Raw genomic sequence first — 19,135 nt, forward strand, 5'->3', positions numbered from 1 at the left:
TCATTGCTGCAAAAGATGGTGAAAGTGCCGATTCGGATAAAGATCTGGAGGACGATTTCTTAACAATGGAAAATTATCTTGAACGTGTACAGTCATCAGATGACATAGATGATGTTGCAATGCCTGAACAGAAATCAAGGGTCGATCTGAGAAAGTCTTTGCAAGTTCTTGTCAACGCTGGAATTGATGTGAACAATCAGACTGTATTTGGAGACAGTATCCTTCATCTTATTGCATTGAGGGAGGAAAACCCATCATTATTAAAGTTTTTTATTTCGAATTTTCCAGACATCAATCTAAATCTAATAAACAAAAAGAATGAAAACTTTTTGCATGTTTATGTTTCCCATGAACGTTTGGAAGATATTGTGGAATTGTTTGAGTGGATTGCAGACAAGTACTCCGGATCTAGTTTGAAGGCATTGTTATCCAGTAGAGAAATCCGTGGGAAAACGCCATGGTCTTTAATGATTGGCAATACAGGTGAAGCAGCAAATTTTCGAAAAATTCTTGATTATGCCGTTTCACCTGATGTTTATGATAACCTTGGGAACACAGTTTTGCATCAAACCTGTGGTATTTTATATGGACGGTCGCACGCAGAGTTTATGGAATATATGCTCAAATGTGGTGCTGACTTAAACGCACAAAACATGTACGGAGAACCTGTCTTATCGCTTACGTTAGATAATGACGTTTTCGAGATTTTCGTACAGTTCAATCCCAATTTTGAAGTTGAAGATAGATGGGGAAGAAGTGCGTTAAGTTCTATCATGAAATACCGACCTCTTCCGGATTTCCTGAAAGCTTTGATGGAAACAGGGCCTGTAAATGTTAACACTAGAGATATATACGGCTCTTCACCTCTGCATTTTGCAGCGTATCTCAATTATGAGGAACAAATAAAGCTTTTGTTGGAATATGGTGCAGATTCAAATGCTCGCGATAATCTTCAAGAAAGACCTCTGGACACAGCAAAGAGACACAGAAGTGTTCGTTGCATTGCCTTATTAAAAGCGGCCGACATAATAGAACAAGAACATACCATTATATACACTCGAATAACAAAGCTGGGAGATAGGACGTTCGAAGAGATTATTTGTGCACTTCCAGAGGCGATAATATCGTCATGTATCCAATCACCACAAGATATTCAGACACTACTACATTTACCTTTGAATTTAAAAGACTTCATGAACTATCTTCTTGAATCATATCATACAACAAGTCCAAACTACAGCTCTGAAGTAGATTCTGTTACATTCGATGTTAACAATCTTGTCACGTCGCTTTGCAAGCAAATTCAAAAATACGATTCTAGATTTGAAATGTCAGTTTTTCCATCTGGAAGCATGGCTGAAGGAACAAAAATTGGCCGTCCAGATGAATTTGATTTTATTTTATGTCTTGATAAGTTAAATGATATCACTGACATTGTTATGGCAGACAATTCTATGAAGAAAGGATTCGCGTCCCTGAAATTTAAAGATATACCAGATGTTGACGACTACTTGCCGTTTACTGATGCTGATGGCTATTTCTTGCCAATTTTATTTTTAAGGTTATTCTTTGAATATTTGAAAAGAGCACTGAATGAACCTCATTTGTGGAGAGAAGGAAATTTATACTTTAATGTTGAAAATAAAGTAGGGACAATATTCGCCAAACCAGTGTTTACTTTTGATGTATATTGGTTCGGTTCTGTGTACAAACAATTGAAAATAAGTATAGATCTTGTTCCGGCAGTTTACAAAACAGGATGGTGGCCAGTAAATATTGATGTCGACAAAATACCTCTTATTAATTCAGATATCAAAGCAGCTGGCTGTTTTCTAACTCTGCAAACCAAAGTACTCAAAATGTCTGTAAACAACTCTCACTGTATAAGCCGAACATGTAACACTGAAGAAAATGACGAAGAACAGGCAAAGAAGAGAATGTTGCGAATTTCAGCTGCTCCTGCAGAAATATGCCTTATGAAGTCATTGCCAGATAAATTTCGACAAGCTTATGTTCTTGCAAAAATTTTGAAAAACGTATGTCCTGAAATTGATGTTGAAACCAAAAAATACGGTCTGGAGAAAATGGACATGGAATATACAAGACCACGTCGCACAAAACCATCAGAACTGCTTAAAAGCTATATGTTAAAAAATAGCGTGTTTTATGTAGTGGACGAACTGAAAAGGAAAAACCAATTAGAAGATGGACTTGACATCTCAGATATAACTATAAAGATATACAATTTTCTTCTTCGATTTATTGATGGTGGGAAAATGCACATGCGTCCGTACTTTCTGTCAAGTGATATCAATGTCTTCGAGAAATCAAGGGAGCTATCCTTAAACAAAACATTTATTTTTCATTTACAAAGAGAATTTAGCATGAAGTTTGTGCTAGGTATACTGAATGCTCAGTTTCCGAGGGAATGTTTGGCTGCTAAAATATTTAAATCTAGAAATTAAATCAACAGCATTCTTTATTATATCTGATTGCATTCAAAGCACTTTATTTTATAAGATTTTCACACAATGACATCCGCGTACGCCTACGTCAACAAATAAACCTGTTTAAAATGGTAGCGGATAATTTACCAAGACACTCTATAAAGCACCGGACATCTGGATATATATTGTTCATTGAAAATAAACTTTCTGCACGGACACCTAGTTATCAGATTAAGAGGTCAATAGGTAAATTTAACAACGTTTGATACACATAAACGATGCAATGAGCTATATATTATTCGCCATTCTACAGTATATTTTCAAAAGCGTACACAAACACGTTGTGATTGGCTTACAACGTCCATAAGCATTTATTTAACCATTGGTGAGATCTCATTTTTTCATTTTGACAGAAGGAGCAATGATACTTCAACGAGAATTTGGGCGCTTAGGCACGTTTACTTAACAGTACCATTTTACGTCACCAGATGTACATTTCGACAATTAATGTCATTTCAGTGATGCTCAAGATCAAAATATTTGAAAAATTTAAACCTATAATTAGTATTCGTTGGGGTGCTGATCAAACCAAAGGACATAAGATATGACCAAATCAGGAAACTGAGAATTGAAAAAAAATAAACATTGTTCCTATCGCTGTTCCCTTTGTGTATTATTGATTAATTTGCTAAATAATCGGAATGAAAGGCAGTTCAGAATCTTACACCATAAAGATAAATCAAATTAAAAATCTTACATGGTGATACAGTTCAACCTGTCTGATCCGACACAATACGGGGCCAGATAATTGTGTCGGATTGTATAGGGTGTCGGCAAACTCAGGTTCACTTTTGAACATCACAAGTATGCACAACAATATCAGTAGATAACTTTGTGTTTTTTGCTCTAGTTTAATTTTACTGTTGAGTTTTAATTTGCGAAATGAATATAAATAATACATCACTACACGAAATCCCGGATTTGAAGAGGTATGCAAATGTTATGTCAATGTATTCAGAGACCGACATTTACATATATTTACAAACCGCTGCATTTAGTTTATCTTGTCTTTACATGTAGTAAATATCAACATTTCTTGTGCTATACCCTCCTATGGGCGGTTATGAGAGACCGCGGTTTATAAAATATATTAACACCTAATCAAACCATTTTAAAGTTTAGAATTTGCATATATTTATGACCATCTCAAAACTTTCGCAAACTTATGTATTTGTATACCTCTGCAAATGGAAATCTTTGTCATGTATTTTTCTATGATGTAAATTTATCCGCAAATGTGTTTCTTTGTCTAGGTAGCAAAGCATCATCATTCAAATAATTTTATAGGGGTTATAAAGTGTAAGGTGCATCTACATTTGCCTGGTAAGTAAACCAATTCAAAACGAGAACTTTATAGAGGGGTGTAAAGCATCATTTCCTTTAATATGCAGAGATCTGTCAAATGTATTGTAAAGGAATATATTTGTAAGTCTTTATAATCGGCTGAAATGTATGTCAAATCAGAACATATCAAAAGACTTTGAACTTATTCCTAAATGTATGGTAAATACATAGATTTGCAGACAATTTGTTTAATTAAGAAATGTGGTCAAATAATAATATCAATGACATGTGTAGATATATTGGGCATATGTAACTTTGAATACATATGCAAAGAAATGATAAAGAAAGATATTTCAGACAGCTAGAAATGTATGTGTAAATATATTGGGCATATGTAACTTTGAATATATATACAAAGATATTATAAAGAAAGATATTTAAGACAGCTAGAAATGTATGGTAAATAGTTATATTTGCTTTTAATTTGCTGATATATTTGAAAGGTGCAGATCAGATTACTGGTCAAGCTATGATATGACAAATATAGCTTCTTTGGGATTGGTTTTGGCATATTGGTAATACCATTTATTATACATGTATTTTAATAATTTCGTTTTAATAAAAAAAAAATCGGGTCTACAAAATCGATTCTTGATCTCTTCTCTGTTTGATGTACTGCGTGAATTTCTTTACCCATCAAAATCTTCTATTCTCGGGAAGTTATGATGGTTCATTCGCATAGCATAAAACGATCGTTTCCTTTAAGTATCTCTTTGAAACTTCTGGAATTGCACGAGTCATAATTCACTTTGTTTATAAAACATAATATTTAATTTTTTTAAAAAGAGACATATACTACAATATGTATTATATGTTACTGCAGAGACATATATATTATATATATATGTCTCTGGTTACTGGTAGAAATACACATATACAAATTAAGCCTAAACAATACTAGATATGCGGCCTCAGTATAAAATTTAAAATCGGTAGCATTCGGAAGGTTATCAAGCGATTTATCAAGTTTTTATAAAAAGTCCAAGTTTCTGAAATAGTCTAGAAATATTCCTTCATCGGTAGATTAGTTGCCACATAATATTTGACACAAAACACATCTTGAAAGAATGTTTTTTTTTTAAAGAATCGGCTAGTTTGCACACATATATAAACGTTAAATCTATTGACGAATATTTTTAATATTTGTTTTCCTCATCCGTTAAGTCCAGTCACGAGATGTTGAAGTCCGTGTGCTTCAAAAAGCGTCCTCTGCAAAAACTTTCTTGTGTGTGAGAAAGAAAGTTAAAAACTACAAACAAAGAACCAATGAGTCACGTTTCATAATTGACACACAATTTACCAATGAAATTAAACAAAATCAATAGATAATATTATTCCATCGACGAGATGTCGACAATTATCACCTTTTACAGAAAGATCTGGTCCGAAAAGATCAATAGAAGACCACCGCTAGTATCAATATTCATCAATATAATAAGGCACAAATCATTATCATTTCTTTATGATTTATAAATTGTCTTAAAACAATGCTCCCGTTGTCATTTGATTGTGTTGTTTTTAAATACGCAAAACTAAAATAAGTTATCGAACTATCAGTCATTCGATATCCCATTTACCGCCTATTTTATCCTAAAATTTTACAGCTTTCATATGTACTTTGACAGGAATCGTCTTTTTTTATATCATGATCAAATAAGTTGGGTTTTATTGTTTTTTTTTGTTGTTGTTGCAATAATTGCATTTAACATTTACGTTGCACACTTTTCAATTGAAATAACATTGAAACAAGATTGAAGGTCATATAAGTCACAAAATTGATGTGACGAAGTAAATTTGTTTTAACATAATTCAAGAAGATTTGTAAACGACAAATACATATTACACTAATGTTGATAGGGGCTCGTATCATGGAAAACATATCTTTAAAAAATATAAGACAATTGTACCCTGTACAACAAGACGAAGTCTAGACATATAGTTTTAGCGGAAATGTATATGATTCGTGTTTGAATAATGGAATATCTTGTACTTCTTTCTTATACATATTTTACGCAAAGTCTTAAAATAACTACTATTACATGTATCATTTGTCCTTTAACAGCCGCGTCTAAAACATGTATCATTGTACTTGCTTTCCACACAGACGGAAAATAAGGAAAGAGGGGCAACATACATAAAACTACCGTTATTGTTAAATCGCATTGATAAGTGTTTAAAACTCTAAATATGTTGAAATATTAAAGAATATTTTCCAATGAAAAAATAAAACAAAAAAGGTGACAAGCCCCTGTGTCTATATATATATATCTAGGCACATTTCTGATTTTACAATCTTTAACTCGCATCATACTTATCGTTGAAGCTGTTAATATCAATTCCTTAGGTCCCTGGCGGATAAAAGTATTCGTCTCATTGGCTATCATACGACATCTTTTATTTTACATACAACTCCCCCGTTCACGATGTTGTAATACCTATGCAGGTTGAACTTCATTTTAAAGGTTTATCTATTGATACCAGGTATCAAACGTGACCTTAATAATTTAAATAATTTGTAATTTATTTATAATTTAGTTAATTATGCAAGTTGCAAATCTGCAAGAATCTATCAATGAAAATGCCTAAATATTCAAATGACTATTCAAAATGTGAGGTTATACATGTAATATAGTTCATAAATTAATAGTCATTGTAAAATATGCTTCAAAAATAAAGAATCACAGGTGGATCAAATGTAAAAAGAAATGTTAAAGTGAATTGCTTTTGGCAAGAGACGCACACTCATTTCATGATTGTATCTACTAATCAATGCACATAAGTTATGGACTAGTACTGCACCCGTATTAACTAGCATTGGTGGACGCAGGTCATCTTCAGGTACAAGCAACAGTGATTTTCTGATTGTATCTTTTTGTGTTTGTTTTTTTTTATTTTGGGTGTGTGGGGGGGTAGGTGAAATACTGCTTTCCTGTGATGCATCTACTTGTTAGTCTAGTTTGTTATGACAACATTTATGCGCTGGAAAAAACTGCAGTTGCTATTTCCATTAACTAAGATAAAGATTAGGGTGCTCCTGCATGACCACTCTTACAATTTTCTGTAAAGTTTTCAGTAAAAAAAGAATGTTGACACATATCTTAAGCTATGAGAATTCAAAGACGATTCGAGTAGATCAAATAAAAATTAACCGAGCGTTCCGAGAACGGTAAAGAGTACTCTAAGGGTTGCAAGCGCAACATGAGTTTAAATGCTGTTAATCCTTTTAAAATTGCCACTAGATACACTTTTAGCCGATGAGATTAACCTTAAGCACTAAGATTGTGCCAAAACTAATTTATGAAAGACTGAGTGCTTCGTTTTTATCATCCAAGTTTCATTAACCATTTACACAAAAAATTAAGTTTGAACGTTTACAACACAAAGACAAAAGTACAGAAATGAAAAATGTTACCCAAGACGTCAGAGTAGAGAGGAGACATGTAACAACGCCAGCGGATGAATACTATGAAGTAAAAAATAACCAAAGACTAGAACTATGTTAAATGAAAGTCATTAAATGAACTACCCAAATATAAATCTTGTTCACTGTAAATAATGGTATTCAAACTTAATATGTACGTAACTCTTATTCACGGTAAATCGTGACTTTTTTTGTCATGTGATTTCCTGTCCGTTATTTTTTTTGTCCCTTATTCTAAAAAGAGGGACGAAAGATACCAGAGGGACAGTCAAACTCATAGATCGAAAACAAACTGACAACGCAATGGCCAAAAATAAAAAGACAAACATACAAATAATAGTACAGATGACACAACATAGAAAACTAAAGACTAAGCAACACGAACCCCACCAAAAACTGGGGGTGATCTCAGGTGCTCCGGAAGGGTAGGCAAATAATGCTCCTTATGTGGCACCCGTCGTGTTGCTTATGTTATTACAAATCCGGTAAATAGTCTAATTCGGTAGGTCACATTCGTGAAAAGGGAAGGGTATTGTAGTTACGACATAAGGAACATATCCGATATCATCTGTGAAACGGTTATTCCATAACGGTCAACCAACTCGTGATGGTGTCCGTAAAATTTACGAAGGGATGATTTCAACTTCACCATTTGGAACTCTTGGTTTGATAGCCTCCTGTATCAAGGAAATCACGATAGGAAATACAAGCCCGGGAATATCGTATCACTTGCACTAGTAAACTTAACTCGGTGATTCATGAAATAACGAATAGATATCAATTTCATTTTTAATAATAAGTATAACTAGTTGACAATGTTTCCAACTATACAAAAGACTTTAGGAGAGAAAATAATATATTTCAAATCTATTTGTTCCTATGAATTACGGCGCTTCTTTCTCTTAACAGTCATAGGATAAAAGAGGGTCTGGAAAAGGAGGGAGGTCCATGGGTGTTCTTTAATTTTTAATATTATTTACGCCACTTTTTCTCTATTCTATATAAATTTTGCCCATTATTCTCTATTCTTTATATTTTAGAAGCCCACTATACTCTATTCTTAAATTTTTGGCCTATCCTTTTCTTTTCTATTTTTTATTTTTTAGCCCATTATTCTCTATTCTGTAAACTCCATCCACACCCTCATAGAAGATGTCATTCTAGTTATCTTCGTCTTTTTTATTTGCACTAAATTATTATTATTTTATCTCTTAAGTTAATTTTTTTATTTCTTTTTTAAAAGTAGTGTCTTTTTCTAACCTAGGTTTGTATGTTTAATTTTGCTCCAGATTTTTTTTTCATTTTCAATGCAGTTTCGTGTTCCCTGCAAGTGGGCAATTTTTCTTCATAATCCAAAACTGTGTACTTATATATCAAGATAACAAGATACAGAATGGCATATCTCCCGATTTCTAAAATTTTCGGCACACTTGTACTTTGAATCGAGTTACATCGGAATATGTAATAAAAAAATGGGAGTCACATTTTTGTTTTTTCGTAAATTTGATTAGAAAACGTCAATTTTGACGACAAATTTACATAGGGAAATGCCTTGTTTTAACTTTTTTTTGTTGATTTTTCAATACATGGATTTGTTCTTATATAGGAGAAAGACTAAAAACTAACATAATATCCAGGATTGTATACTGAATCCATGCATCTAAAATGCATGATTTTTGTATTAGTTGTTATTAGCTTTCAACTAGCTGTCAGTAACTGCGAGTACTCTGAGATCTGTATTTTAAGTCTTTTGGTTGTTGTGATGTATAAGTACCCTTCCACGTCCACTCTGTTTTTGTTATATGTATTCTATTTGTATCCAATGATGAGTTAAGCCTTTTTTAACTGATTTCTACAGTTTATTCTTATGTTGTACTGTTACACCACTGTCCCAGGTTAAACTGGTCGGCCATTCCATCTTAAGCTTCGCACCGTTAGTGTAGCGATAAGTGAACACAACAGAGATCCAGTTTATGTCCCAGGTTAGGGGGAGGGTTGGCGCCTTTAAACGAGTTTAACCTCGCCACATTCTGTATGTTCCTTCCCGGGTCAAGTAGCCTGTAATTCAGTCTGTTGCTATGTAACATATTTGTTTTTCGTTCATTATTCTGTACTTAATTAGGTTGTTAGTTTTCTCGTTTGAATTGTTTTACATATGTAATTTCGGGGCTTTTTATAGCTGCTTATGCGGTATGGGCTTTGCTCATTGTTGAAGGCAGTACAGTGACCTATAGATGTAAATTTCAGTGTCATTTGGTCTCTTGTGGAGAGTTGTATCATTGGCAATCATATACCACATCCTCTTATTTTTATATATATAGAAACACATATGTCATTATCCTTGTTTTTAAAAATACATTGCTTCAAGGTTGACAAATACGCTTAGAATTTGACAGAAACGTGTGACGTTACAGAATAACGTTATTTGGTAAACAGTGATATTGAGGTACAATTTGAATTGATTGATTGATGGTTGCTCAACGTCCGGTGGCAAATATTTCATGCATTTACAGGACGATAAAGTGCAATTTGAATTGTTGTGTCTGAAAAACCCATTTGGTGCAGCAGTCAAGAAAGGTTAAACATTCTGTTAGTTGTAAAAATTAAAAAGAAAATCAACATCCTGATACAATACACAATATAAATATAGGATACTCTGTATGATGTAAACGTGTGGGTTGTGTGCGTAGTTAGTCGGACAAACCTTGCAAACTGTATGCAAAATTTCACTCAAATACACCAAGTTCAACATTCTGTCGTTCATGAAAAATTATTAAAGAAAAAATTATCCTGAGAATATAGTATGCACCCTCAATATATGTAAAAATAGAATCGGTGCAATATATTTCAAAATGCCAAATTTAGCAACCTGTCATAAAAAAAAGAAAAAATTGACAAGATGCGAACCTTTAGTCTATGTACCAACACCAGGTACATCATTTAAAAGTTTAAGCTTAAAAACTGTACATAATCCTACGAAATCAGCCGTATAAACCTATACTAGTATACCAAGTGCGGGACGGACTGTCGAAAGGATACTGGTCAAACAATATGACCCCAGTATTTAGCCAAGGGAACACAATTTATATTAGCATATATAATGATGTTCTATTTTATAAATTATTATAAATCATTTGGTGACAAAATATCTTTTTGTATAAGCAGTTCATAGTGGGATGGTATTTGGGAGATCTTATATATAGCAAGCTAACATGTACGTCATTTGGTCTTTGATGGAAAGTTGTTTAATTGGCAATCATATCACATCTCCTAATGTCATAATGGTTTGAGTTTTTTCGAGACTAACAAATACGTACTAGGAGACTGAACTATGTTGCTGTTATAGCTTAAATCTGACTATTGTTGTGAACATGTGATGTTATGATTTGATAGATTTAATACTTGCTATACTAAATATACTTATTAACTTTCATATTCAAGAGACCAACGAATCTTTACTAAAACTACTGTAACAGATTAGCAGTAAAAAATACTTGTCCATCCTGCATTAGTCACGTGTTGTCTATATGTCTTTGGTTTTGATTGTCGTTGATTGGCCGGTTGCTGTGTATTTCCCACATTTCCATTTATGCAATAAAGAAATAGCAACCCTTTTAATTTACATAAACACTTGTATACTTGTAAGAAAAAACTCCTTATAAGACTGTGAATACTCTCGGGCTTTTCCCGACGCCTATGTGATCAATATGCCCCCCACAAAAAGGAACCTTTGCTAATCGTCTGTGAGTCGTTTTGTCTGCCCACTTTGTGAAAAGGTACATTTTTTACCAGCTGTACCAGGCCTGTTCATCATGTCTAACTCAAAACACCAAAAACACACCCATCCCCGAAGACCAAAGTGCAAATTAATATCAATCTAAATTCCTAATGATTTAAAGATGTCGTTGGATTTTTGTCCCCCGCGCGACGCGTTGATGGGGAAATAGAAATACTGGGCGTCCGTCCTTCCGTCCGGTCTTGTTAGCTCTCTAACGTGTACAATTCTTGCCAGATTTTTATAAAACTTATATATCGGGTATATATCAGCCTTGTTGCTGACAAGTTTCAAAAACCAGTGCCGACACACTGCTTATTGCATTGAGTAAAAACAAAAGGCGAGTCAAAGACAAACACCAGTTTACAAGTATACGACATAAACATGAGGATGTCAGATGTTGACAGTAAACCGGATTTATTTTACATTTATTAATGACTTGCTATTTTTATTACCGGATTTCCAGTCCCGTTATTGATTTATTGTTGTACTGCAGACGAGCGGGCTGCTCCAGTCGTTTCCGTGCGATGATCTATGAACCTTTCATCCAAAGGTTTTCAAATTTTAATATGTTGTCACTGATGACAAAATGGAGGTACAGTTTGATATTGACGATTAACTTTACACCATTCAGCAACAACATTATTTTGATTTGAAATGAAATGCTAATCTTGAAATGTTTTAAAAATTTTGAGCCTTCTGTTGGAACAAATACATGTACTGGGAATTTTTTTATAGCATTATACCTTTAAATAGGATAAAGTCAAGATGTGGAAACCAAAGGGCACCAACATTATTATTAAAATTTTGAATTTATTAAATACTTGCATATATCATTAGAATAAAACTGATACAGGAGCAGGAAGATTATTGAAATTGATGTAGTTTTTTTTCATTTATGTTGGTCATTTTTATTCTTGTTAAAACACGAAATACAGAGATTATACCCGATTCAAAAATTAAATTACTTGCTTTGCATCGAATCTATTATATCTGCTATGAGAAGCGGGGAAGCGAGAATGTTTTTTATATACAAAAGATAATTGTTTAAAAACAGTTTTACTGTATATAATTTCAACATATTTTTAGATACAATGTTACAGTAACTGTTCTTATTTCTTCTTTAATTTTCTAGCATGTAAACTTTTAAATTATTTGCGTTTTTCAAAGTATTAACACGTTTTCACGAATACAAACTGCATGTTTAATTGCAGAATGATACCGATGTCTTTATCTGGCATATTCTTGGCTTGCGTAATTGGTATATTGCGTAAACCCCTGAGGGTTTACGCAGTATATATTGGACGATGTCCGTAGTCTTTCGGAACACCGGATGTTATTCGGAATACATCTGTTTCTTTCGATGGCCACCTTTCATATACATGCGCAATAGCTTATTATTTGACCTGTTGAATCATTAGCATCTTAAAGTTGCTATAGAGATATGTTACATATGATGCGAAATTTATTATGACGCAAGCTACTTTAATAAGCATTTGAATACTTCCTTGCACGCAATTGCAAGCTGCTAATATTTACCTTACATATACGCGTAGTAATTCTAATTAGAGTCAAACGTTGAAACCAGCTGTGTTTAGATATGAGATAAGATTTCACGTAAACAATGCGATTTATATTCGAAACGAGATTTGTTAAAACTAAAATCTATAAAAGAAGTATTACTAGCATTTCACTTAAGATTCCGAGTCGGGAAAATGTACATAATGTACGAAGCAGTCTATATCATAATTTTCATACCTCAACGTCCTTGTGGGACTAACTAAAAGGACAATACTGAAATTAAAATGAAGTCTTCATGCACTTTATTGAAATTTTACGTCTAGGATAGACCAAGGACGTATAAAATCAAAATTAATATACGTCCTTGAATAGTTTTTATTTTCTTTAAAATTGCAATTTTCTTTGTTTAAATATTGCAACGTTATTTCCTTATCAAATGTCTATTAATTAATAGACACCGAGTGATGACAGATGCAGGCAGAGATAAGAAAAATTAATTTCTATTTATAGTTATCTTGGTCAGGGAACATATTATCTAACTATATGTTCGGCCTGTAGTAGTTAATGCTCTTCAAAATGTTCGTCAAAATAAAAATGAATAATTATTATTTCATAAAGACGATCAGATGATGAATTATCGGTTTTAATATATTAAGTACGAAAATGTAAAATAGTGTAAGAAGATTTTGAGCCATCTCATGACTGATCAGTAGGCTACACAGTGCCCCCAAATGACCAGTATAAAACTATCCAGCAAGAGAGAAAAGGATAGCCGGGTCAATGTAAGAAACCTACTAGGCAACTTCAGTTCAATTTCAATATCTCGATTATTCTAATGGATTTGTCAAATGTCAGGGAATATCTTTTTAAATGTGGTAGGAAGACAACTCTCCATCAAAACACAGTGTAGTCAAAATTCGCAATTATAGGTTATAATTCAGCCTTCAACACAAAAGCTTGGCTCACATTGGACAGCATCCTACCGAGGGCCCCAAAACACTGTTATAAAACAATTTAAACAGGAAAAAACAAACAGATCTAATTTAACTTCAAACCAGAAACAAAAAGCAAATATGAACTGCACTAAAAAAAGACAACCACTAAACAACATGCTTCGGACTTGGGACATGTGCTTATGAATACACCTGGTTTAAAAGAATTTACATACATACCATAAGACAGTAGTGTAATTTTACCATGTAAAAGACACCCTTTAATATTTAATGAAAAAATCGTGTTCAGATAAAAAAAATCGTAAAGGTTCCGCGGAACCCAGTGTCTCGCCTACTTTTGCTGCAAATCGCAGGCTCAACAAAAATGAGGAAAAACATCAATAAAAATATTCCTCTCAATACTATTTTTTTTATTTTAAGAAGCTTCTGTCCAAGTTTGGTAAAAATCCAGGATAGTTTATAAATCTAAAAAAAATAACTTCAGACTGCATTTAATGTTAACTGGAAGTCCATTTATAAGTAAAATACAGATAAACAGGTACAAAATTTTAACAAAAAATTTCCTTATAAATACTAGCTTTTAATCATAAACAAGCTTCTGTCCAAGTTTGGTACAAATCCAGGATAGTATAAAAAAGTTATTAAATAAAAATTAAAAAAAAACTTTAACCTCGGAGTGAATGTATTGTATCCCAGCAGAAAACTAAGTCTATTTATAAGTAAAATACGGAAAAAATGGAATTTCATATTTACAAAATTTACTTCTGGATACTATCTTATGATCATAAACAAGCTTCTGTCCAAGTTTGGTACAAATCCAGGATAGTTTAAGAAAGTTATTAGAATTTTAAAAACTTTAACCACAGAGTGAATGTATTGTTTCCCAGCAGAAAAAACTAAGTCCATTTATAAGTAAAATACGGAAAAATGGAATTTTATTCTTACAAAATTTACTTCTGGATACTATCTTATGATCATAAAAAAGCTTCTGTCCAAGTTTGGTACAAATCCAGAATAGTTTAAGAAAATTATTAAAATTTCAAAAACTTTAACCACAGAGTGAATATTTGTGGACGCCACCGCCGACGACACCGACGGAATGTAGAATCGCTTTGTCTCGCTTTTTCGACTAAAGTCGAAGGCTCGACAAAAAGGAACACCTTACAACAGTTCATAAATGTGACCTTTAAACAAACTCATATTTAGGTGATGGGTATACTGATCAGTGGTAATTTCAGGTTTGACCATGTTAGTTTTTTGTTGTTTTCAATTTTGTTTGTTTGTTTATAAGTACAAGGTGTAAGCTGTTTTGTCTAGGCTATAAATATCTTTTTTAATGAATTGGTTTCGGTCATCAAGGTGAAGAGGATACAGTGCGATTCAAATTGTATATATTTACAATTAAACTTGCAGGCCTTTTTTCATGACCCACAATTTAAAATATAAGAAAACATCAAAATAAAAAGGGACATCCGGAAAATATCTTCAAAGCGAGTCAAAGGTTTTAAAAGTGTTTGTTTTTAACAAAAGAGGTTTGTCATCTAAAAATTTTAAGAGCATACACAAAGCACAGAACTTAAAATTGCCAATGCTTGCTACCCTAAGCATAAAAAAACCTTGCAGAGCAGGTGTAAGGATCTTAACAATGATCAATATCAAGCCATTATTCAAATAACCATGAACATATCTCAAATTCCAATAAAAACGGCTATTTTACAGGTTCAAGTATTGCATTTCTTAAACACATATATCATTTATTGATTAAATTTCTTCACATTTGCATTTGAACTTTAGCCTAAAAACTAACTCTAATTTAAAAACAAAAACCAGCATCTTAGAATTGAACATCAAGTGGGTGACTTAACATGATGTCTTTCGGGAGAGAGGAGAGAAAAAAAATATTCCTTTAACAAGAATATTTCACCCCACATTGAACAGTATTGGAAACACTCACTGTCAGTTTCTAATTCTTATATAACAAAAATGATATAAAACAATAAATCTTTTTTTTTAAACAATTATCTTATATCTAATGCCAAACAAGCATGTGGGTTTACGATTGCATTTCTTTTTTTAAAGAAAGCAACTTGTTTGTATATTATCAATCTCTTTACAACGTCTGGATTTTATTATACACAATTAGCGTTATTAGATCAATTTTGGTAATTAACACATACGGTTTTCCTTTTAAGGTACCCTGTAGTGCTAAATGATGAACCTTTTCACAGTCAGGAAAATCCCTTCATTTTCATACAAGTGACACATTTACCACCTATCAAGGGACAGTTGATTCATACTCCTTCTTTATTGTATTATTAGACATTTTCAATTGTAAACATAAACATTCTGATAAAATACATGTACATGTATGTGCATACTCGTGTATTTTCAAATTATAGGATCATGCAAAACACACGCCTTGGCTCAAGTTATATTGAAATAATTAATTTGTATTTTCCTGTTTAAAATGAAAAAAGATCACAAATAAGCAGAAGCTAAACTAACTTTTTTCCAAGTCCACACCAAGATTGGTAGACTTAAGCTTGGGTTGAGAAAACGTACCGTGTTTATCGATTTGATATTATTTATTCTAGTTTAGAGTTCATTCCTGAATGACATCGTTGTTTGCTTACAATTTAGTGCAGTGTTATTATAATAGTGCATTTCTTCAATCAGTTCTGTTTTGAATCGGGAAGAATAATATCTACTTCAATTCAAATATTCGCTCGGTGTGACTCCCTGAAACCATCAATACGCGAACTTTGCTGCAAAAATTACTATACAATATATGGATTTATTTTTTCCGTAAATGCGAAATAATCGACACATCTTACAGCATTTACTAGGGTCTGGATGGGGTCTTTCATATCTGTATTCTATGATAATTTAGGTAATATTTCTTTATTTTTTTTATATTTTATGTCCATTGTCATGATTATTTTCTATTCTGTATATATTAGACCCTTTTTATCTAATTTTTTGGGAGTAAATTATTTTCTTTTTTTATTCTTCTTTTAGTTCTAATCACGACCCTTATTTACGTTTGTTGTGCATGTGAGATATAAACTGCAGTCTCGCAAAGCTATACCTGTGTAAAGACAACTTAACAGTATCAATGTTTAATATAATAACTATGAAGTAAATAAAATGCATTTCTTTACGTACATGAATACATCCGATAAATGTTTGCAAAAATAAGCAAATATTTGTCAGCATTTACTTTGGTTGTAAATGTTTTATAAACCGCGGTCTCTCAAAACTTTACATACCTGTGTAAAGATATGTTGCAAATATCAATGTTTAGCAAAATAACTATAATACTGGAAAGTATTAGTAAATAAAATACATTTCTTTACAAACATGAACGATATCGACAAACGTTTGCAAATATAACACAAACATTTGACAGCATTTACATTGGTTGTAAATGTTTTATAAACCGCGGTCTCTCAAAACTTTGCATACGTCTGTAAAGATATGTTGCAAATATCGATATTTATCAAAATATTTATGATAATGGAAAGTATTAGTAAATAAAATACACTTCTTTACATACATAAACGATATCGGATAACGTTTGCAAATATAACACAAACATTTGATAGCATTTACTTTGGCTGTAAATGTTTTATAAACCGCGGTCTCTCAAAACTTTGCATACGTCTGTAAAGATATGTAGGAAATATCGATATTTATCAAAATATTTATGATAATGGAAAGTATTAGTAAATAAAATACACTTCTTTACATACATAAACGATATCGACAAACGTTTCCAAATATAACACAAACATTTGACAGCATTTACATTGGTTGTAAATGTTTTATAAACCGCGGTCTCTCAAAACTTTGCATACGTCTGTAAAGATATGTTGCAAATATCAATATTTATCAAAATAACTATAATACTGGAAAGTATAAGTAAATAAAATACGTTTCTTTACATGCATGAACGATATCGAGAAACGTTTGCAAATATAACAGAAACATTTGACAGCATTTACATTGGTTGTAAATGTTTTATAAACCGCGGTCTCTCAAAACTGCCCACACCTCTATAAAACAGTTATGCAAATTTTAAACTTTGCATATATCTCCTATCCTGGAAAGTGCATGCAAATCTAAGGCCTATCTTTACATATCTTTGGAATATGAATAAAGCTATGGAAATAAAATAATTATCTTTAGCATATCTTTGAGGACGTCCTAAATAATGCCAAAGGAATAATACATTTAATTACGTATACATTAGTAGGTCCGCAAATATATCTGGCAGAAAAGTAGTTACATTTGTCAAACATTTACATGACTGCCCAAATTGTTGTAAATCTGCCTTTTCGTGTAGTGCATTTTACCTGCTACTGTCATTTTTTGAATAAAATCAAGTTATTTATTTGTATTATTTTAATTCTATTGTTGATCAAAATTGCTCTTATGTTAAACTTGTAAAGAAAGCAAACCCGGCATATTTGTACTAGTTGATCAGATTTCACGTTTTCTACTAATTTGGTTTTGCTTTTATTAAAATTTTGGGAATATGTTTTTTGGCTCTTAATTGATTTTTTTTTTATTATGTGAAAGTTTCGTTTTTCTGTTTTTTTCATTTTGTTTTTTTGGCGGAGGATGAGGATTAACTGATCTATTGACAGCTAGGACTAATATATATTCCTGTTATATCCTTTTGAAAGTAATGTATAATAATGTGAAGGAACTTCAATAGACTACATAGCTTTTAACAAGGAAAGTAGTGGCCTTTTTGATCAAGGTTATTGTAAATTGGATGTAATTATTTTGGTGGGTTTCTGTCTCATTATTTAACATAATACTCCTAACAATTCATTATCTACCAAACTTTTATAAATAAAGGAAGTTTTCGCGATACTCGGATACAATTTGAACATGTTGTCAGTGAAGTGCTTGTTTACATATTGTTACTAAAATTAGATTTGACACGTCAGGTAAATTCCAATATGGAAGATGCTCAAAGTCACAGGCGACACACAGAGTAGTAAGTGCAACACGGCTTTTATTAAATAATTAAAAACATCCTTTTTCATAATACTAATTCTCTTTTGCTTCCTTAAACGGAATTGAGTCATAAATTCTGCATGTGATGTGAGTATATATATATATGACTTTTTTATTCAAATAGTAGCTTTCAAAAAAAGCTTGCCAGACGTCGCAAAAACCATTATTAAATTAGATCGATTACTCATTTATCCACTTCATGACATATAAAAGCAGCAGTAGTATACCGCTTTATAAAATAAAAAAAAATCAATTGAAAGAAATCAAAACCAGGTTACAAACTAAAACCGAAGGAAACACTTAAACCACAAGAGGAAAACAACGGACCAACAGAAACACTGACATAGCCAGAAATTAGTAGTACTTTTGCTAATTAATATTCATAATATGTAAATGAGAATTGTACCACGTGATAATAGTTTGAACTAGACTTGCTTGATATCATTAAAATCTTTAAAACACGGATATTATAAGTTGCCCGTCACTGAGTCCTTGTTTATAATCACTTTGATATTTCCGTAAAGTTGTCAGGCGGTCAAAATCAAAACAATGAACGCGAATTTAGTGAATTTTTCGTGTTTTTGTG

The 19,135-nt window shown here is 32.2% G+C and overlaps 3 protein-coding genes across 6 annotated transcripts in view; 2 read left to right on the forward strand and 1 right to left on the reverse strand.

Annotated features, from left to right (window-relative positions):
• The window catches only part of LOC127718192 (uncharacterized), a 147,374-nt gene extending 142,935 nt beyond the window's left edge, over positions 1-4,439 (forward strand). Inside the window, exon 2 of the mRNA XM_052224160.1 lies at positions 2,401-4,439. Coding sequence (XP_052080120.1) covers positions 2,401-2,465 — 65 coding nt within the window. The 3' untranslated portion in view covers positions 2,466-4,439. The remainder of the gene's footprint in view (positions 1-2,400) is intronic.
• Positions 1-19,135, forward strand: part of LOC127718189 (uncharacterized) — a 170,431-nt gene that overhangs the window by 138,064 nt on the left and 13,232 nt on the right. Inside the window, exon 1 of one of the 2 annotated variants that reach the window (XM_052224157.1) lies at positions 18,464-18,529. The exons of the other annotated variant lie outside the window; for it this stretch is intronic. The gene's annotated coding sequence lies outside the window, so the exon portion shown is untranslated. Of the gene's footprint in view, positions 1-18,463; positions 18,530-19,135 lie in introns of those variants that run through there. 2 annotated transcript variants of the gene reach the window in all.
• Positions 1-19,135, reverse strand: part of LOC127718196 (uncharacterized) — a 182,901-nt gene that overhangs the window by 126,634 nt on the left and 37,132 nt on the right. The window lies entirely within an intron of this gene.

This window comes from Mytilus californianus, unplaced genomic scaffold (assembly GCF_021869535.1).
Source record: "Mytilus californianus isolate M0D057914Y unplaced genomic scaffold, xbMytCali1.0.p SCAF_10, whole genome shotgun sequence".
Classification (NCBI taxonomy): Eukaryota; Metazoa; Mollusca; class Bivalvia; order Mytilida; family Mytilidae; genus Mytilus; species Mytilus californianus.